Genomic DNA, 23,657 nt, shown 5'->3' with positions numbered 1-23,657 from the left:
ACAGAAGAAGACATGTAAACTTTTATAGATTTGTAATATAAAAGTCATAGAAAATATTGAGAAAACACATCAACATACATCAACACATATTAAAAAAAAAGCACTAGTGATTGAGGAGGTAGGTGCACTATCAAAGTCAAATTCAAAGCACTAGTGATAGTCTATTAGTTCACTATGGGTGTCACTCGCACACTTAATTTGCACTGTCGGAAATCACAGTAGTATCAAGTCACTCGCATGGAGCATACACGGTACCGCACAACCGTAGAAAGTGTCCAGTTGACAACTGTCCTGCATCATACTGCTCCCAGGCCTCCGTCAATTTCTTCTGGGTTGCAGATGATGACTGTCTTACATCCCTGAAGAGGTTCTCGCTGGACACACGAGTCTCCACCAACTTTGCCTCATGCAAAAGAAGAGGGACAAGCTTGTAGAAGGTGCATCCCCGATGTCCAGCTTTGCCGTTGACCCTGTGAGGCCAACCTTTAATAAATACAAATAATATATTCATTAATGCCATTTTCCAAAAATACAAAAAGAATCAGGTTAATAATAATAATTTTTATTATTAATAATTATATGCAGTTATTGTTCACAAGTCAGTTTACTTTTTTTTAAATAAATACTTTTATGTATATCTCTAGAACACAATGTTTAAATTCATTTTCAAAAAATAACAAAATTATTATCACAAAAATTATTTGGAATATATAATCACCTTCTACATCATTGTTGGTCCTGACGGCCTGGCGGTAGACGGTCCATGATGATGGGTGGAAGACGGAATGGTTCATCCACTGTCTGTCGATGTAACCCACCAGGGACTGGAGGGGCTCTGTGTTGGCTCTCTCCTTCAATGTCTGGAATGCGGCGGGGATGTCTGGTGAAGGTAGGAAGGGTAAGGCCATAAGCTGCTTCAGGTAGCGATGAGTAGCCTCCCTCTTCATGTATGTGGCTGCAAGGCCCAACTCCTGGATGTGCCTCCATACGGCCTGGCACCAATGGAATGTGCATCCCTTGGTCACAGCATCAGGGAATACTGCAGAAATGGCATTCCAGGCACCTGTAATAAAATAAGATTGGTCCAGATAAGATGTGGACTGATCCTCCGTGCTAGGTTGTTCTACATCAGGAGCTCCACAGTCTCTGCAATGCCACAAAATCAACCCATTACCATTACCATTCATGGTGTCCACATACAGCTCCTTGGAAATGTCTACAAAATAAGGACAACATTTACTATGTGTGTGTGTGTGTGTGTGTGTGTATATATATATATATATACCGGTGTGTGTATATATATATATATATATATATATATATATATATATATATATATATATATATATATATAAAGAAATTTAGAAGATGCATTACAAAGTATAGATTCAGTATTATATATATCTATTGTATCTCACAATATTTTATATGTATGTTGTTCTCCATAGCGAGAGTGCACGCTGAAAGATGTAACATTTTATTACATATACATTTAAATTACGTTTATAATTTGAACTTACTTGTGTGGCACAACCTGTGTTGCCAACGATTACAACTATCACAGCACATCGCATGTTGATTCCATCGAACCTGAGTATCAAAGATGAGAAATATGTCAATAATCATTATCAGAAATTCAGAACAATAAGTCTTTGAATACGTATAATGTTAATTCATTTTCATTCAAGTTTTTAAAATCAGTCTTTGTTTAAAGAATAAATTATAATTGAAAAAAAAATTGTACTCCTTTTTTACCAATGTATTTTGAAGTGATTTTATTGAATGAAAAATGTACCATGGCAATATATGTCTGAAGCAGAATAAGATTCCAAACTATGTTGATCTATTATATTATTTGAGTTTTAATTACAAGATAGAGAAATATGCATCAGTTCAAACATTTCAACTTAGGAAATTTGAAAAATGCTGGTCACAGCTTAATTTCTTTTCTTTATAATTGTCTAACAATATTATACAGAAGTGGAAATTGCTATGAATACTATTATTTCATTTATTTATTTTTTTAGCCATTTAATATACAACCTCAGGTTCATTTACTAAGTCTAATATATACAACACCAATATTATTTCTAATAATCTACTTTTTGGAAGTGATAAACCTTAGCAATTAACCATCTTTTTTCTATCTTTTTTTTTATTTTCATTTTCCTATCATAAGCTATCTGTTTTGTTTATTTTTTTTTGCACTGTACCTCCTTCCAATGCTATTTATAATATTAATCTATTATACAAAATTCAGTTGCAATATTTATGTATATATATCTTATATAAAATTATATAATTACTCATATTATGCCTTGACTACAGGAGAGAGCATAAATAGGCATTATGCCTGCTGTTCAATCCATTTCAATGTATCTATATACTTGAATAAAATACTTCTTAAATTAAATTAATATTATTTAAATTATTTATATCTCTTTCAAAATTATACTAAGGACACTTCATAAAACAATGTTTAGTCTATGTATGCATTTCTTTTTTAATATATTTATATGATATTATTATTATAAAATCAATATTATTCATAAATCAATAAATAAACTTTATCAAATAGTATTAAAGATTTAATAATTAATTTTCTTTTTGTTATTGCTATTTCTATACTGTATATCAACACTATTTGATATATATTTGCAATTACTCTGTCTGGAATAAGTCTGGAAAATGTAATATTTAATTTAACAAGGGAAAATTCTTCTACATATATATATGACCATTATAATCAGTTTATAAAATATGACATTGGTAATATATATATATATGCAATGGCCAAATGGACATAAAAAAAATATCATATAGCTTGCAAAATAGAAAATATTCAAAGTCCGATTGAAAATATAATGAACACATTAATTTAACATGTATATGCGAGCATCTTATGGAATTTTATGCATTATTAATATCATTTTATAATCTATCATATCATATAATGCATTATATTTAGGTACTCACCAACTTATGGCAGTAGAGACAGCATTCACGAACCATTTCTTCGCTATACTCTTTCAGAATACTGGTTCCAAAAAAACGCGCTAACGAATTCTTGAGATACTCATAATTTAGTTCTCCAAATTAGATCGCAAGCAAAGCTATTTATTTAACGGTTTTATTGATGATGGATTAATTGCCGACTAATTAAACTGCTCAGGCAATGTGTTTAAATTATTGTCTAATTAAACTAAATCACTTTCTAAAACATTTAATTTACCACTTATGTATAGATAGAAATAATTTAAATTACATATTTAAAAACCAAAGCAACAAGCAGTGTGAATTGTAGTGTTTATTAATACAATCGGGGCGAATCCACTCGGGGCGATCATGTATTCGGAGCGAAACCTCTCAGGGCGAACAAGCGATCGGAGCGAAACCACCCGGATTCCTTTAAATCTCCCCTGAGAAATAAAAGTATGCGAAGTATGCTGTTTTATTTACTTAAAAAGCATGATGTTCTTAAAATAACACATCTTATAAGCTTTTCAAAGGTTTTACTTTGATTCTCGGGAGAACGTGATGTTGGAACGTGAGGTTGGAAACCATTGGTACTATGAATTGTGGGTCAAAATTTACTGACTCCGAAAAAATATATCGGATCAATGTGTAAACGTTTGTGACGTCACACGATTATTTTTGATTGAAAGTGTACTGAGGTGAACTTTAGAGGTAACATTGACTTTATGTCGCTTACATCGTTATTGTTTTTACTGTCTAAATTTGTCTTGCTGATTCTCGTGAGAGTGTGAAGAGATAAAAATTGTCATGATTACAGGGAACTACTGGGACGATTAAAACGATGCATTACTGGTCCGATTTACTGACGCCAAAAAAATCCGTTGAATGAATGTGCAACTAGTCCGAATTTTCTATTCACACACGCCTTGCCGGTAGAGCTCGCTTCGCGCCGGCGCTGCGCGCCGGCGAGCTGCGCTCGCTATTATTTCTGGTTTATATTTTCCATTAATGAATTTGAAATTTTTGAATCTTCTATTAATGAAGTTTGACATTAAGAACACTATAGAAAATCTACATGTTCATGTAAATCTTTTATTTTTTGTAGGCTGGCGTTATGATCACAAGTTCACATCGCTGTCATACTGGTCAAAGGGAAGCAACTCATTACAATTTTTACACAAACATTTTAGTCACTGATATCCATTGCATTCATTGGGAAATGGTCTTTTTTCAGTTTTTATGAGTACCTGTTGAATTCTTATAAATGTAAGTTCATGTGTTATTGCAATCTTACATACCCTGTTAGATGTGTTTTTTCTCATTTTTATGATATTTATAACCACAAAATAATTAAGTTTTTGGTACATGTAATATTTTCTTCTACTAAATAATGCTATGTGTAATTTTTGAAGGCTTAAAGTTACCTCTTAGTGAACTCGCCAACAAAATAAAATTCAAAACTATGTACAGTTGTTTAAAGAGGCAAAAATTGCTTCTTTGAAATGAATGGGATAATATTAGATATGGAATAGCATAGCAACAAACATTTACCTGGCAATATGTTCACAGAGATGTCTTATACAGAGCCCAGTAATGTGGGACTGGTTTATCTCCCTTTTCTATTTCAGCTTCAAAGTGCCAAAGTGATGTCTTATTGTGAAAAAAAGTGGTGTTACTTGTACAAGTAATGTCCATCCTCATTACAGTTCTCGTCCATTAATTATTTAATTAATGAATTAGCTAGTTTAGTGTCAGCCATAGTTATGTCTGTCTCAATGTGATTTTTACTACGAGACGTAAGTATCAATTAAAGTTTAACAAATTCCTTCTGTTGTTATTCTTTGGACTTTTGAAATCATAAGTCAGTTCATGTTTTATGATATTTATTAAGCACACTTATCGTATAGTGGTATCAAATCAATGTACAAATTCTTAATCAAATCATAAGCATAAAAATCAGTAAATAGAATAAGCAATTGTTAATATATCCAGTAGCATCCTTTCAGGTCACAGTTCATAAGTGACTTAAAAAAGAAGTCCATTGTTAAAGGTTAATTACAATTAAGAGTCTTGCATCCGTTGACCACTTCCAAAGTCCATACTACTATTCCTGGTCATTCCGCTGATGCCACGAATTCAAACTACGTCGGTTATTCTTTTCGACAATGATCTTTAACATTGTTCTCTATAAACTTTTCTCGTATCGAGTGCACAACAAGCTAATGACTAATTAACGTTAAGCAGAATACAATCATATAATTATATTTCATATATATGGCTATCTGGTTACATAAGACGCAAGAATCAATTAGAGTTTAACTAATTCCACATCTGTGACTTCTTTATAAATTATATATCTAAGTTGGGTAGTTTATAATATACAGGTAAGAAGAAGGGGGGGGGGGGGGCTGCCAAACATTTTCCTTAAATTTACGTATGAAAAAAGTGAATTATCATGGAGTTGCCCCTCCAAGACTTCTTTGAGAGCATGCAAGAAGGAAATATTAATAGAAACTGAAGTTTCCAAATTAGAATTGTCATGAATTTGGAATTTTTAAAATTTTATTTTTGACGAGTTTGCCCTCCCCCAGACATACTTTCGAACACAAGGCTACTGCCCAAATATGCTCAAAGAGTCAGTTGTGTGTTTTTTTTCTGACAATAGGGACTACTGAGTTGCGATGAGAGCACTTGCAGTTTTCAAATCAGCACGTGTGAAAAAATGCACTCAAATTTTGGGGATCTTTCCTCATGCTTAAAATACCTGTTCATCCCTTCAAAAAGGGAGATGATTATGAAATACTGAAAACAAGGTGAGACATTTTAAAAATTTGTACAGAAGGAAGTAAAGGATGCGTTTTGTGAAATTGACTGTAATGAAGTTTGCGTGAAGCAGTTCCAATTTTTACATCCATGTACCATATGGGGCATATGGAGTGATCAACGGATTTTTGTCATTAATTTTTTTTTTGTGGGGGGGGGGGGGGGGTGGGGGGGTGGGGAGGAGGGGGGCAGTGTGTCCCCAGAAATCATTAGATCAGTATGGTTAATATTCAGACAAGCTTTAGGAACGTTTACCTTGTTTTAAAGTGTCCTCTTAATTGAATATACAGAATTTCAAAGAACTTAGGCCTATATGTAATAACTCGCGTCTTCACCACTTTCTTGTAAGCAAGTTTTACATGTACTGTAAGAAGAACTTTCTTGATTTTTCAAACATGGCTGAAAGGGGAGATTATATTTAGGAGACATAAAATCTTGACCAATATATCATGATATTTGATGTCTTAACGCTAGCTGCAAGGCTATTTGTGTAAGGGGTGGGACATAGTTAGATGTTGTTTCTATATGTAGGTGAGAGATGTGGCCCGTTCGCTCCATTTTTATAACGTTAGTCATGTTATTTCATTATTCACATTCTAACTAATCCTAAAACGTTTAATTCGAATTTGAAGAATACATATTAATAAAATGAACTATTCCTAGTCTTTTAAAATGTTTTCGTTGCCGTCTGTTAAACACTAAATCGATATGTATAAAACAGGCCACGTTTTCAGAAAAGTTGATAATAAAATATCAGAGAAATTATTTAAGTTTGAACATACACGAGCAAATGTAAAATTTGTAAAGGAGAAACCCTGTCGAGGCAGATTTTTGTGGACAAAACTTTTTCAAAATAACTAAATATTGTGGATTTTTTTTAATCCTGGGAGACAGTGTTCATAGGTGTCGGAACCGGGGGGGGGGGGGGGGGGGGGCTTAGCCCCCCCCCCCCCTTTTTTTTGCAAAGTTATACCTAACCATTAGAAACATAGCATGATAGAGGGTTCAGCCCCCCCCCCCCCCCCCCCCCCACTTTTTCTCGCAGGAAAGATTATTGTTCCTAAATTTACTTTGAAAGATTGAGAAGTTGGATTCAGAAGCATACTAGCCCCCCCCCCCCCCTGCACGGATTAGGAATTTCATGATTTTGGGAAAAAATAATTTGGGTTAGTAAATTTTTTTTTCTTATGGAAGTATAAATTTTGTAAACATATATTGAACTTGAGAACCACAACACCAAACTTTATGGTATATGGGGAATTTGGAAGATACCCCTTAACAATTAATGTTAAAGTTAGAATGATTTTCCTTCTGGGGTAAATTAGTTAATTTCCAGAACTCAAAATTGTCAGCAAAACTTTTTAATGTATTGAAGAATTTTAATAACTCATGGTGCGAAGCCATTAAGAAAACTTTAAATCAATGTGGATTGACATATATATGGTATCAAAACACAATAAACATACCCTGGTTAAAATCTAAAGTATACAATATTTTATTAGACTAATTTAAGCAATCATGGTATAGCGAGGTACATAATTCTCCAAAAGGTTTAAATTATAGGATTTTTAAAAAGTCACTGGATTTTGAAAAGTATTAATTTTATTGACTTTGCCAACAAAATTATGTAAGAACTTTTGTAATTTCAGAACTGGCAATGCTAAATTACCTATTGAGATAGGTAGATGGTTTAATATTCCTAGAGAAAACAGAATTTGTAAATTGTGTGCCTGTAATGAAATTGGGGATGAATTTCACTACCTTTTCAAATGTATTGATGTATATATATCCAATTCAATGGTTATATGTTTATTAAATTACTTCATAACAAATCCAAATGTTGTAAAATTTGAAAAACTGTTTAATGTCACAAACATAAACCAACTTACCAATATTTGTAAACTATTAGATGAGTTAGCTTTCTTGGTTAAATTGTATCCGTAATCCCTTCATCATGCCTGTACCAATGATTTTCATCTATTATATATATTGTAGTGTGTACATACTGTACACATGTAATTTCTTTACACTGTAAATTCAGTTATGAGAATAAAGTTCATTGTCATTGTCTTATGATGATTTTCCATAATCTGACACCTGTCAAATTAACCCCTTCGCGGTAACTGCGGTACCTTTTGCAGGGCAAAATGACATGGTTTGGTGAATTTCAATTCTTTTATTTACGTCATTTAATTATCTACCTAATGAATTTAGGCAAAGTATATCATTTTGCCCTGCAAGAGAGCAGTACCGCACTTATCGTGAAGGAGTCTATACGCCATTCAAACTCGATCATTACCTGTAAAAATCAATTGTGTGCGGTACGTGAACTTTTGCAAAAATTGTTTTTTTCCTATACCTCTTGTTTCGGCTTAATCGGACAGGGCATTAATAAGACACTTCGTTGTAAATACCACAAAACTATGAAAACCGTTCCAAATTTATTAAGCACATTCTTCCTATGACGAAGAGGAGTGTTTTAAAAAGTGGTGTCACTTGACAGATGCACTGTGTAAATACTAATATACTGCTATATATACAGGTTGAGAAAACAAAACAAAAGACTTTGTTATACTTTCATGTTAAATACTGAAATCTGATTGGTTAAGACGCAGTTAATAATATTTACTATTACCCTCAGCGTTAGCAACGCACTTGGCAACGGGTAACATTAAAAAATGTTACATGCGCGAAAATTATGCGCGTACGGTTCGCTGTAGAATTCACGTTATTCCTATATAAAAGCAGTAAAATTTTCTTAAAAATTTTAAAAAAGACATTCAGTATAACAAAATAAATAGTGCCTGTTTGGGAGGATAACAGTTGAAATTGACACCCCTCGAAAACCATTGTCAACCTACGCTTCGCGTCGGTTGACAATGGTTTTCTCGGGGTGTCAATTTCAACTGTTACCCTCCCAAACAGGCACTATTTATATAATAACAATTATATAATATAGTTGTCGCTTAAACCCCTGTCACACTGGAGTTGCGTCCTCACGGCGATCCCACTGCGTCCTTAAATAATGTAAAACGCCAAGGTAAACGCAGAAGAGTCTCCTACAGCGCCGTAACACCGCAACGGCATCTTCGTCCGTCGCGATGGGATCGCCTTGAACATTGAAGAACCCCATGCGACGGCGCGCACTTTGAACATGCACAAAGTACACGCCGTGGCTCTGCGTTCTGATAAACACGCCGTAGAAGCGTAGTGAGGTCGCCGTGACAGCGCCGTAAGATCTCCAACAGCGCCACGAGAGCTCCGTCGATGCGCTCAAGGAACACAGCTAATCGCAGTGTAGACGCAGTGATAAGTCAATTGCGCTTGCACGGAGACCTCACGGAGTCCTTTGGGATCTCACTGCGTCTCTATCGCGCTCTCACTGCGCATCCACAGCGTTTGAACAAGTTGTTTTCCATTTGGCTGCGTTCACACAGTGACCCCAAAGATCTGTTGCTGCGGTCATCGCGCTCTCGTGACGTTTCTTCTGCGTTTATACCGCGCTCCCACGGCGTTCCTAGTGCGTTGTCATCAAGATGTAGATGACTATGTAAAAAGTAGCATTTGCTAATATTCCAAGACCTATCAATGGACGAAGATGGAATTCATGCCATTTGGTTCTGATGTTTTCACATCTTTTCTATCTTTTCTAACAACTAATAACGGATCTTTTATTGTAGACCTCATTACTAAGAAATTAATCCTAGTCAATCACAAATTGTTTAGAAGTAGTTATGTTTCAATAACAATGTACATTTTCATAAAATCAAAACAAATTTGTAATCATTTATTTACTAGTTGTAAATTCTTATGTTTCCCATACAATTGTACAAATTAATATGAAACTACCAGTAAAGAAGTAAAGAACGTCTTGTAAGCGCAGTCAGCGCGCAGAGCACGCCGTGGACTCCTAGCACGTCATGAGCGCTTGGCAGAGACTCAGCGAGAGCTCAGTTAATCGCCAAGTAGAACTCCGTGGAAACGCAGTTACACGCTGAGGGAGCTCCGTAAGAACGCCTCGGTCGCCGTCAGGACGCCGTGACATCTCCACTTGTAATATTTTCAAATAAAACTGTACTTTCTTCTGATTTTTCCTTACGATCCTACGGCGATTCCATGAGTTTAACACGCCGTGGGGACGCAGCTTGGTTTGACAGGGCCTTTAATAGCATACTTTTAGAGATGAATTTGCCAAGATTACAGATATCTTTAACATCTTCAGTATTAAAAAGTTGATTTGATTTAAACATAGAAGGTTTTTTTTTAATAATAATATTCGTTCATGCATAATTTGTCCAATGTTCTGCATAACGGACAAACAAAGAAATAATGGAATTCATCTTCAACACTAGTTTTGCAATGTGGGCAAAATCTATTTTCTCTATTTGTGTTATTATATCTACCAGTTTCAATAGCCAGGCGATGTGACGATAATCGTACCTTAGTTATATATTTCAGTAATTTAATGAGAATAGATTTCCTTAACATATGGGGGCTAGCAGGTGTAAAGGTGTGAAACGCGATTGACAGGCGTAATTTTTCTATTGTATTAATCGGAGTACCATTATAGTTTACAGTCCAACTAAATGAAGCAAACTTTATTGTTAAACCGTGTTTAATGGTAAAAACAGATCGTCCGAATCCGGAACGCGAAATTCCGGATATATGGGGCAAAATAAAGTATATATATAACAATATTATATTTCCAATTAATATCGTCCGTTAACTGAAGCGTCCAGATCTCTGGCGTCCGGACATATGAAGCCCCACTGTACATCGATATTCTAAACATTTGTCGTAATGCTTTAATAGTGATCATGAATATACTTTTTCAGAGCAAATGTGTGAAGAGTACCTGACTATAGTAAGTTTTGAATAGATAATAAAAACTGATCGAATATAATAAGAAGAGATTATATCTAAAAGCGTTGATAAGGGGTTTGGGCTTACTTTAGGGGTTTATATCCCCTTGATTTTGATCACACAAACTTAGAAACACACGCGTTAGGTAGTGGAAGTTTCTTGATATATTTCTAACAAGGGTCGAGGGCTTCCATCATATCTATAGGTGTCCATTGACATTTATCTGTGATTTAGCTCACTAGAACTTTGTCATTTTTTAAATCTTCACAACGATTTTGTGGTGAATAATGGTCCGTTTTCTCCCTTTTCTTTAAAGTGAACATCAAACGAATTACAGGGCAGTGCAGGAAACCTATATATAGGGCTCTCATGTCCAGGTCTCATTTGGTCTGTACGGATACCATCAGGTGGTTCCGAGGGGTTTATATCTCCCTTGATTTTGATCACACGATCTTTACTGCCTCCGAAGTTGTCAATGCTCCTACAAACTATTGATGCATTTATCATTTTGATATTGACTAAAGTATGCCGATGATAACGTAAAATATATATTCTGTTAGGGGGCTCTCAGTACTTTGACGATTTTCCTTTCTACTGGCGTAATGGCTGCTGTTTTAGAGACTGTTAACTTCAGCATGGTTATAATGCCAAACAATGGAGTATACTTTTCAAAATTTTGATTTTATCAGTAATTCTGGGTGATGCACTTGCATATCTATCAGTTGGGAGAAATCGTCAATGCACGTTTAATTCATGAACACTATCGAGTCTACTCTTTCATCGCCAATAAACAGAATTTTGTTTCATAGTGTCTTGTATTTCGAAATAATTTTAATGTGTTGTCACTCGTAAAAAATGAAATACTTGTAAATGTAACTCGTTAAGATGAAAACCATGCCCCGATACATGTACAATAGGTCAGTATCTTGTTATAATGGAAGGTTTTTTTTATTGACTAAGATATACCCCTTCTTTCACATTAAGTTTATTCGAGTATGAATAATAATTTCTGTTACTTTCTGTAAACTGCAGTAAAAATTACAATATTCTATAGACTATTTCACAAATAATAAAAAATTATACTAAAAACTTTAATCCCTAAGGGGGTCATTATTCTACAGGGATCAGTTTTCTTCATGTAGAGTGTGCTCATTTTTATAAACATGAAACTTATTCTTCAGGCAAAAGGGTCATTGTTCTACGTAAAATAAAGACCAGGGGTCATTTTCTGCGTAGAATAATGACCGGGGGTGGTGTGTGTGTGGGGGGGGGGGTCATTTTTCTGCGTTGAAACATTACCCCCGGTCATTATTCTACGGGGTCAGTCATTATTCTACTTTACACCGGCCCGCTCCTCCAAGTATTAAGTTTTACTTTTAGTTTTATAAAATACATGTACTTCCTCAATCCTTTATTTTTAAATTGAATATAACCATAATAAAATCTTATATAAAACATTCGAGAAATTTGGGGATAAATATTGAATATAGAAAAAAATCTCTGTTCATCTTGACATTACACGAATATCAGGTTGTTACATGCTGCATGTGGGATCATTCAATGTCTCATAAAAGTTTTTTTTATATGTATAAAATATGTTGACAAAATAAGGAATTAGTAATGTAGCAAAAATCACAAACGAAACGATTACAAACGAAAGTATGAGGAAATTTAAAATTATCTATTTTGCAAAATATATTTAATCCGATCAATCAGAACATTGCGCTCATCGGGTCTATATACAGAGACCCCAGATATGATTAAAAAATCAATTTAATAATAAGGATAATGTGATTTATTCCAGAATTGATGTGATAAGATTAATTTTATTGTGATAATTTTCCATTTGGGTCGCCATTTGGAATTTTATTTGGGATCATTTAGGTCGTAATTTGGGTCCATTTGGGTTCATATTGGGTCCATTTGGGTAAATCGACGCACCGGCTGATTCTATGGTGCAAGTTTGCGAGCAGACGGATTCGAGAGATGCCAGATGCAGAACAAATCTCAGGGAGTGCATTGTCATAAGCATAACAATCTTGTATTTATTTACAAATGTGTATACATTTTAATTAATATTTCTTACGAATCAATATTTACTATAATAATAAGTTCTGTAGGCGGCTGGCCGTAGGTTTTTGTGCAAAACGGAAATATTGTACCAAGGCATCACAGTTTAAATTGAAAGAGGGGGAAAGTTCAGATTGTTTACATGCACTTACAATTGTTGTAGGCTTTATATATGACCTGATTTTTTTAACAAGTCACGTGATTTTAAACGGCACGACCAAACCAGGAAGAGAGCGAGGTGGAATGCCGCCATGTTGAGTTGGAGAGGTTTGTAGACCCGTAGATCTCTATCATATACCTATTATAATTTAATAGTGAAATCGTCAATGTTTTAGAATTAATATTATACATGTGTGTATTTAACATATCTCCAGTTGAATCCTATAAAGATTAATATATTGCATATATATGTTATGTTATTTATGTTTCTGATAACAGGACTCGGCGATTTTATCAATTGGATGTAAATGCTTAGCGAGCTCGCGAAGCTCACTGGTAGGATTTTGCCTGTTTCTCATTTATTTACAACAAATTGATAAAATCGCCGACTCCTGTGCTCAGATGCGGCTGGCCGTAGTTTTTGTGTAAAACGGAAATATATTGTAGGCCTACTGCAGTACTGTACTATTGTTATCCAATTGGCTATATGCAATAATATACACCCCAAGACATCCCAGTTAAAATTGAAAGAGGGGGAAAGTTCAGATTGTGTTTATGTAGGACATCTAGGCTTTATATGACCTGAATTTTAAACAAGTCACGTGATTTTAAACAGGCACGACCAGACCAGGAAGAGAGCGAGGTTGAATGCTGCCATATTGAGGTTTGTAGACTCGTAGATCTCTATAATGTACCTATTTAATGGTGAAATCGTCATTGTATTAGAATTTATATTATACATGTGTGTATTTAACTTTTCTCCAGTTGAATTCTATAGTATACATACCATAACTGCTATCTTCTTAAAGGTCATATGAAACGATTTTTAACACTATGATTTTCTTTCATGAATATAAAGCTTGGTATAAACAAATGTTAAAATACATGATGTAAGATTTTTTTGCCTTTGCATTACTGAGAAATAACCGTGAAAACTGAGCACCTGAAAAAATTCTTGCCCGCTTATCGTTCTTGATTTTGTGGATTTATGACGTCACAAAGACCCACCGATGTAAACAATGCATTAAAACTAGTGTAATTTTACAGTAGTTTATTGATTAAATTTTAGTAATTTTTGCATATATGAACGTGTCTTTCTTTTCAAATGAGATCATTTGATTTCGTAGTAGCCTACAGATGACTTAGTTTTAATTGGTCGTTAATGAATAAATCTAATATCAGCTTCTCACAAAAGTAAAATCATGATAAAGATCCCGTACTGGAGTGGAAATTTAACGAAAGAAATGCTCCAACATTTACAGCTGATTAATGAATTATCCTTATCCTTTTGAAATAGAAACATCCTTTTCTTCTTCGGAACGTATAATGATTGAGCTACATTTAAAGGGAATTAAAAGCATTTAAATTGATTTGATTTATTTTGTCACATAAAAAAGTATATAAGGCAGGCCAATGAAAATGTTTGAGGCATTGTGTACATAGTTTGTATTTAAGAGCTGCTATAAAATGCCGCAAAATTATTCTTAAATTTTATTTCGAAATAATATAAATTTCTGACTTATTGATATATACATGTAGCAATATCTTTAGAAAATACTTTGTGTACACGTGTATTAACGTTTTATTAAATTAGATCGCGGAAATATGGCATTTAAGGATTTAGAAATGTATTGGTAAAATAAATCGGTTGTTTGATAAAAATAATTGTGAACGAATGTGAGATAATCAACAGATTTTATTAAGAACAAGCATCAATAATGATAAAAAACCCCCGAAAGAAAACATTGCGGAAGAAAGGGAGATAAAAGGGATCTGCGAGTAAACACCGCACATACACGTTTTAAAATCAAAACACCGCACATTCAAGTACACGTTTCAAAAACAAAACATTTGAAGAAATTTCTCTTAGACTAAAAATAATTAAATGGTAACATATTTGTGAATTTGAAAGTGAAACAAACAATATAATCGTGAAGCGAATGAGGCACAATGAGGCTTACAAGTTGTTTAGAAAAAAAATCTTAATGAATTGCATGGACGTGCAAATGGGAAAAAACGATCAGAATTATTTTTGAATTTGTCAATTTCATTAAAAAGATCAAAATAAAACATATAAATATGCTTATATTAAAATTATATAATACTTGCATGTGGATCTATGAAGAAAATCATTTATTCTCCCTGCAGTCTCGAAACTGAATATCATTATGTACACGCTATTACATGTAAATAAAAACGCACACGATTTCATTTCTTGAGAGAAAAAATACTGACGTGGTTGATTATTGTATAATTATACAAGTTTTTATATAAAATAGTATTTTTTTCTTTTAAAATGCTGCAAAATGACATGGATATTTGTATTCACAACATAGCTTTATAAGGCGATTGGGTCTTACTGACGTCATAAGCAAGGGAGGTAAGCCGCGTAAGTCAATGTTCCTTTTCCCCAATTAAGTAATTTTGATCGACTGTGGCGCTCACATTTTGCATAAAATATCCAAAAAACAATGTCAGTCTTATTAAATAGGCACTTATGAACTCATTCCCGTATATAACTCAATATGGTCAGGATATCGTTTCATATGACCTTTAATCTATTAGCACTCTACCAAGTAGCTTTATATATGACCCTTGTCCCCTAACCGGGCCATGGGCTTAGTTGCTGCCCATAGATATCCTTGTAGCACATTTGCTTCATTATCTAAGAAATAAAGAATAACGGGATAACTTCCTTGGACAAGTTTGAATACATCTTATGTTTTAAAAAATCTAAGTTTCAATAAATAAATAATTGACGTTATGGATTGCACAGGTCCACATCAATACTGGTGTGAATGCGTACATGACAGGGGACAGTTTAACACAAAACACCCTGTAATATTGAAATACGAGGCGGAGGGAACCCTGATGTTAGGCTTGCTATTTGAGGGGAATAACTAAATTGCTTAAATATTTATTGCATTCAGTCTGTAGTAAAAGAGCTCATGTCCATTTTATTGATATATGATAGTACTGATAGCTTTGTTTTACCAGATAAGGATGATTATAAAAATGCGTAAATATGGCCAACATTTTCACTTTCAGGTTCAGAACTTGAAATGTCACTCAAAGGGAAGGTGATTTAACCCCCTCCCCACCTTTAAATTGGTGAATATGTGCATGGGTAGACATTAACCTACAAATCTTCAATATATCAGAGACATGAATAACAGAGATTGGCAACTCGGCCATTAGCGTGTTTTGTTGTTGAAAATGTTACGGGTCCGACCTTACTTTGAGAATTACTTTTTAGTAAACTGAGATGTGATCTTAAACCAAAAGTACGGTATATTGTTTTTATGAAAAAAAGGCAAAGGTTTTAGACATTTTTGAAACAAAAAATTGAAAAATAAGATTACCGGTAATATGATTATTGCTAGCGCTCGAGAGTGCTAGCAACTACGTTAGTCTTTTTCCCTGGAATACGCATGCTTGACTCCATAGAAGGGATTCTGCGAATACTGTACTACTGTAGATAAACTGTACCATTTGAATTTCGTTTTATCATTTTCACATTAAGTTTTGTGTTTTAATGTCAGAAAGTAACAGTAGCTTAGGTCTTATAATGCAAAAACTTTGGATATGTTTTCCGAGCTTGCCAGAAAGGCCCAGGAAGATACGATTGCTACAAAATGTACCTATGGTTCTTTGAAATTTTCACCTCGAAATTGAAATTACAGTAGATACATAATGATTAAGGCACAGTCAATGAGTTATGCCATTGCCGATGTGAAGCACACTCTAGATTCACAGTTCTAAATTGAGACCCCACTCCAGCACTATTCCACCACTGTGCCTTCCTTTAAATTAATCGATTCCGAAATATAAACCAATGTTTTAGAAATCTGCTTCTGTGTTTTATGATGGCTACAGCGCTAGCTCACCAATCTTTTTAAAAGATAAGCTTGTATATAAAATATATTGGCCAGTTATAAAACATCGGCGAAAACTTGGACGACGGGTAGCCAACTGCCTCCTTAAATTCCTCTTTTAATTTTGTTTATAAGAGATAGACTCATAAAAATATAATATTTTGGATGTTTTGGTAATAGCTTTTAGCTATACATGTAGAAAGATACACTGATTTAAACTGGGAATACTTTACAATAGGGATAGCGAGATTTCGATCAGTTGCCAATCTCTGTCATTTATGTCTCTGAATATATATGGTAGTTTATGGCAGTTGGGTGGTGCTGGACCTGTGAAAAAAGGGCAATTTTCAGAAAATTTCAAGCAAAAAAAAATCCTCTGCCACCACAGAGAGAATTGTTCAAATATCAACTTCCAAAAATGCTGCCGCAATTTCTGTAAATTTTCTCTGCATTTTGCAAACAAATGATAAACTACTGATGATCAATGATACCACAGATGATCTGGTGTTACCTTGAAAAATACATTGCTTGTGTTACATAAATCTATGTATTCCTTAAAAAGTCTTAATATTTTTCTGTTTATTTTGACAAGAACTATGATTGATTATTAGATATATCTTCTTCATTATACATGTACAGGGTCTGTGTCATCTACCATACTATTCGGCCAGCCTGGTCCATAATTTCTGGTTGCACACCCTGATTGAATCACCATTGACTGACTGAATGAAGAGACAGGTGATTTAAACTTAAAGGGTAATACAGACTGATAATTTTACACAATATATAGCAAAGATTGGTATTGCTGCATTTTAACACTGTACTTTTTTGCCATTTTTATGTCACCTGAGTCACTCAAGTGATCATTTGCTATTTGTTTTCTTCCGTCGCCGTGTGTTGTGCCTTATGTGAAAGGGGCATAGTCACAATTTGAGCTATTTTTTGTTTCTTTTTTGTTATTTTTATTGCTTATTAAAGTATTTCTAACGTGTAACCAAAATTGTTAATGTCTGCTGTCGATCTTTAAGTGAGATGCAGGCCTTACAATTCTTTGTAACTTTTTGTTTAATACATCAGTCGCAATGTAGGAAAACTTCAGTTACCATGAATAAGAACTTTGTCCATCTGCTTGTTAACTATGCACTTCAGTTAACAACTTCTACTGTTTATCAATCATCATTATGTTTTAATTGTGATACTGTCTATCCAAAAACCCAAATGTAAACATCAATATTGCATGAGGTTTGTTTACATTGCAAAGAACTGAAAACTCCGTTTCTCAATTGAAACTTCACAACTGACATTCAGATTTTGATTGACCATTAAACATTAGCTTGATGAAGCAACATGTCCATTAAAAATGGTAAAAGAAATTTATCTCTTATCTTGACCATGCCCATTTGGCATTTGAGCATTTTCAGTTCTTTTAATCTCTGGAAACCACAAGGATTATCTTCATCATTCTTAATGTGAAACATCTGTAGGAAGATTATGATATAGATGGTATCAGGAGAAAACGTACCCAGGAGAAAACGTACCCAGGAGAAAACGTACCCAATTTCTAGGGTACGTTTTCTCCTGGAGAAAACGTACCCGGGTACGTTTTCTCCAGGAGAAAACGTACCCTATGAAAATAATAAATATACTACTTAATAGTTTTTAATACTTTTAAATACTATTTTACACTAAATATTCCGGAAAGTATGAATTTTATAGATATATGAATTTAATACTTTATATATTTAAAGGGTTTGGACATATAAGATAGTTTTCAAATGCTACTTTTATGCATATTTTAATGCATAAATATATAGAAATGTATTCATTTATTTTAGTACGAATGACCTGTCATACATTGTTATCTGTCTACTTCTTCTAAGTTTTCCAATTTCCATTTACCGTAAGCCTTACATATTTGAGTATTTTTATGCGAGATCCCCTGATTGCCTTTTAATTATAGAGATAATCAATTAAATACCTGAACAGTTATTATTATGTAATGTTATGCATTGCCTCCCCGCGCTAAGGAGGTAGAAATATTCACTCCCCACACATTATACATGTCAGTGCCATCGGAAGCAAATTGAAAGTGGGGGAGGGAGGGTAGGGGCTAGACTTATAAGGATTATTTATTTATGATCAGGAAATCACATATTTACTAAGACTGACTGTTCAGTGTGTTGTAGTTCATCTCGTAGTATTTTTCATATATATGAATCAAACAAATATTTAAAAGACTTGGACTTGATTTGAGCTAAAAAAATTCAACTTAGTTTTATAAATAATTTTCAATAGTTGATAGAATTTCAATGTTCGTTATAAGTAATCTCCTATAAACCTTTGAGACTTTCAAAGTATGGTCATTTCTTGAGACATTTCAGCAATGAAAACAAAAACTCTGAATATAGGTGACATATTATTTTTTTCGTTTATTTACAACCTATATATACATAAAACATGTAAAACGCGCTATCGACTTCTTGAGATACTCATCATTTAGTTCTCCAAATTAGATTGCAGTAAAATTCATTATTTAACGGTTTCCTTTATTGTGGATCAATTGCCGACTCAGGCGATGTTCGTGTATGTGAATGTAACAAATTATTGTCTAATTAACCAAAATTATTATCTTAATAATTTATGTACGTGTTATGTATTTAAAAACAACAGCAACATTTGAACAATGTTTATTGTATATTTTATTTTGTTTCATCCAAGAATATTTATGAAAAATATGATTTATTATTTTCACAGGGTACGTTTTCTCCAGGAGAAAACGTACCCGGGTACGTTTTCTCCTGGAGAAAACGTACCCTAGAAATTGGGTACGTTTTCTCCTGGGTACGTTTTCTCCTGGGTACGTTTTCTCCAGCATTCATATAGATTCATGTCTCCCAACTCAAAGACTTTTTTTTCACCTCAGCTGTAAGCTCGAGTGAGCTATTTTGATCACTTTTTTCTGGCATTCGTCTGTCTGTAAACGTATTACGTTTTTTATTTCTCTCCAGAATCAGTGGGTTGATACCAACCAAAGATTGCACAAAGCATATTAGGTTAAGAGGATTAGGTAATTTGATTCTGTGGGGTAACCTATGGCCGTTGGACATGTGTTGTCAATTAAAAAGGTTACCGGTACATTTTTAACTCTGTCTTCTCGTGCATTGAATGTTGTAGCTATAAACTTAAGCATGTTGTGTGCATTACATATGAAACTGTGATTATTATTAAAAATATGACCCTGAAGCTAGGGTATAAATAATTCGAGAATTTTCTTGGTCCCCCTTTTTTTTCAATGAATTGATTTTTGCAAACAGCAAAGAATTAAAGTAAGTGTATCGGTCAGAGGAGCCTCGGATTCAGCTTTAGACTCTGAAATGCAAACATGGGACTCCCTTACGGGTCCATCTAAGAGCTATGGTACTCAGGTACTAAGGTCTGTTGGCATTATTTGTTTGTCATTGCCCTGACAATGTTGTCGAGTTTTACTTGACGTTGGTTTGCACATGATCAAATATACTGAAAATCGTTGTGGACTTATTAACATTATTTGATAATGTGTGTGTCAAATTTTTGTCATATCTGATTCTCAATGAAGTTTTTAAGTCAACTTTGTATTTATTTCTTAAATGAATCCTGCTTTTGAACAATATATTTGCCAAAAGTTATCAGTTCATTTTTCTTTGTTATGGATATGAAATTACTTTGTTGCGATTCTAAGAATGTTACACAGAATTTGATTGGACTCGGGTGACTCTTAACTAAAGTATTCATCTTGCATGCCACTTAGATCCCATGATGAGACATTTAATTAATTATCTTTGAATTTTTTTTTCAGATCATAGATCAAAGAATCTGAGCATGGATCCCTCTCGTAATTGGGCCCAGGATGTGTTACGGTGTCGTCTCTGTGAGACCCCGGGCCCCCCTATGTACTGTGACATTTGTCACATACATCTGTGTAAAGCCTGTGTGGGGGAACATCTCTCTGATTTATCCAAAGAACACAAAGTGCTGCCATTTGAAAAGAGAGGATCTACTCCTAAATGTTCAAAACATTCCACAAAACTATGTGAACTTTACTGTGAACAATGTGACATTCCTATTTGTACAACATGTGCTTCCTCTAAAGAACACTACAGTCACAAGTTTATTGAAATATCTAAAAACATTGACAGCAAGAAAGAATTAATTCAAAAAGATTTACAAGAACTAGAGAAATCCATTTATCCCAAATACCAAGAAATTGCATCCATTAACCAAGTCCAAAAATCTGCTCTGAATGAAAACTCCCAGAAATTAACAACAGAAATCGACAAACATGGAGAAGACTTGCACAGAGAAATAAACACCATTATCAGAAACATGAAATCCAACGTGGAGGAAACGGACACCAAACACCTGGCTGTCTTAGACAAACAGGAAGATGAAATCAAACACACCATTTCTGAAATCACACAGACCATTACTGAACTAAAGACGTTACTGGACTCCAATGATGTCAGCCGTGTCTCTGCCTACAAATCCAGGAATGATGAATTCAGAAGATTGCCTCCTAAACTCACAGTGTCCTTACCAAGTTTTACCCCTCAGAAGATCAACAAAGAACAGCTTTATCAACAGTTTGGTTCTCTGTCAGCGTCATCTATCAAAACAGAAGAACATGGCTACACCATGGAATCTCCCGGTGCCGAGTCCTCTCCCCCGGACAGACCGCTCATTGATGTACCACGGATCATCACACAGATAAACACCGAGTATGGAGTATTATGCAGTGTGTCCTGTCTGAGTGATGAGGAGATGTGGACGTGTGGTGACAAAATCATGAGACTGTACAACCTCCGTGGGGAACTAGTGAAGTCAGTCCAAACCAAGTCAGGGAACGATCCATTCGACATAGCAGTGACAAGGAGTGGGGATCTAGTTTATACTGATATAGTTGATAGAACTGTGAACATAGTGAAGAATAAAAAGATACAGACAGTGATCAGACTACAGGGGTGGATACCTCACGGTGTCTGTAGTACCTCCTCTGGTGACCTCCTGGTTGTCATGAACAGTGATGGTTATAAACAATCAAAAGTTGTGTGTTACTCTGGCTCCACAGATAAACAAAGTATTCAGTACGACGACAAAGGACAACCTCTCTATTCATCTGGTCTATACATCAGTGAGAACAGGAACCTAGATATCTGTGTGTCAGACTATTACGCCCGTGCAGTAGTGGTGGTCAATCAGGCCGGGAAACTCCGGTTTACCTACACTGGTCCTCCCTCTACTACCAAGGGATCATTTGATCCACGCGGCATCACAACAGACAGCCAGGGTCGCATCCTGACAGCAGACTATAACAACAAGCGTATCCACATCCTGGATCAGGACGGACAGTTCCTCCGCTACATTGACAAACGTCATGTACAGTGGCCACGGGGTTTATGTGTGGACACCAGAGACAACCTCTTTGTGGGTGAGTACAACACAGGTACAGTGAAGAAAATACAATATTACATGTAAACAAACTGTGTATAATTATCTATAAAATCAATGTAGGTAGATAAACTGTTATGTGTAGACTATGTAAACAGACTGTGTACATATATTACATATAGATAACGTGTTCATCTTTATTATAATATGTCAGAAAACTCTGTTTATATACCACAACATATATATGTGTGTGTGTGCATAAAATTATAATGTGTATACCATTATGTGACAACAAATTAACTGTGTTTAGATCTATTTTATCATATTGACTTTACTAAAATGATTCCTGTATGCAGAATATAACATGTACATGTGTCAAATTATTGTGCATAAACAAATCACTGAAAACAAACTTGATTTATACATGGATTTTATTTGTACAATGAGCTTTGTGCATACATTTTGGTCAAAGATTTGTTTTTATTTTTGAAAATGAAACTTTTAATTTAGAAAATTGATTAATTTGAAAAACAAAGAGAAATGATCAAGTCATATGTAATTTTATCAATGAAATTTTCATTAAACAAATTGATAAATTAATGATTTTGTGTGAGTTATTTCATGAAACTACATATGTTAAGTTTGGTTATTGGCCATCTCTAGATTCAGTGTTTATACACTTGCCGGAAGAAAGGATTTTTTTTTAATGTTGCCAGAGAAGAGTTTCAAATATTCAAACCTTCCTTATTAAACCAAAAATTTTTATGTGAACTTCATATAATTTATTTCATTAAAGTTGATATCAAAATATCTTATAGTTAGCTACTGACCTCAATAGGTCTGAGGAGTGTTGGCGCTTGACGTTACTTATTTTTCTCTATATGAAAAAAAACTTACCTACCTAAAAACTGAATAAGGTTTTATTAATTTTATGAAGAGAAAAATAAGTAACATCAGGTGTCTGTGTTGAAGAGGACAAACCAACATTACCATACGGTTGCCTATTTTGAGGATTGAAATTTGAGAAAATGCAACATTGATAGCTGGAAGTTTAAACATACAAAGCTATTTTGTCTGAACAAATTGATATCCCTCGTAAATTTACAGAAATGGGTCACAATTTACACAACCATGCGCGGAACTTAAAAGGGAGGTGCCCCCCCCCCCCCCCCCCCCCCCGAAAAGCATTTATTTCTTGTTCCGCGCATGACAACTTCAACAATTTAAGTTTTGATGTAAGTTTAATTCCCCTGACCATCTCCCCCTTTCTTTGATCCGCGCAACAATTTATGTACCTCTTACCCAGTTACGATATAGGTAGTATACGAGTTGTGTCATATAGCTGATACAGAGTTACCTCTCTTTGATCAGAGTTTACACCATCAATATCGCGAAGACACCACAGTAAATATTAACACGTGCGCGGAACTAAAGGGGCGGTTAAAGGGGGAGGGGGGTTTAGGACCC

General features: G+C 34.4%; 2 protein-coding genes across 7 annotated transcripts; one reads left to right on the top strand and one right to left on the bottom strand.

The window, feature by feature from the left end:
- Positions 1-45: 45 nt before the first annotated feature.
- On the bottom strand, positions 46-1,059 carry LOC136274380 (uncharacterized). The gene is made up of 2 exons (XM_066081002.1): positions 719-1,059; positions 46-483 (listed from the first exon to the last, which is right to left on the bottom strand). The coding sequence occupies exons 1-2, from the start codon at positions 945-947 to the stop codon at positions 230-232; spliced, it is 483 nt and encodes a 160-aa protein (XP_065937074.1). The 5' UTR covers positions 948-1,059; the 3' UTR covers positions 46-229.
- Positions 1,060-12,610: 11,551 nt separating this feature from the next.
- Positions 12,611-22,790, top strand: LOC117682043 (E3 ubiquitin-protein ligase TRIM71). 6 transcript variants are annotated; one of them, XM_066082940.1, is made up of 4 exons: positions 12,611-12,999; positions 15,940-15,971; positions 17,406-17,504; positions 20,602-22,790. In XM_066082940.1, the coding sequence occupies exon 4, from the start codon at positions 20,625-20,627 to the stop codon at positions 22,275-22,277; it is 1,653 nt and encodes a 550-aa protein (XP_065939012.1). In that variant the 5' UTR covers positions 12,611-12,999; positions 15,940-15,971; positions 17,406-17,504; positions 20,602-20,624; the 3' UTR covers positions 22,278-22,790. The 6 variants fall into 6 exon arrangements, with proteins under 6 accessions (XP_065939012.1, XP_065939011.1, XP_065939010.1 ...); XM_066082939.1 differs by having other exon boundaries at positions 15,940-16,002; XM_066082937.1 differs by having other exon boundaries at positions 12,614-12,999; positions 17,406-17,522.
- Positions 22,791-23,657: the final 867 nt, after the last annotated feature.

This window comes from Magallana gigas, chromosome 4 (assembly GCF_963853765.1).
Source record: "Magallana gigas chromosome 4, xbMagGiga1.1, whole genome shotgun sequence".
NCBI classification, from domain to species: domain Eukaryota; kingdom Metazoa; phylum Mollusca; class Bivalvia; order Ostreida; family Ostreidae; genus Magallana; species Magallana gigas.
Note: the sequence above shows the minus strand (reverse complement) of the source record. Positions and strands in the feature narration are given on the sequence as shown.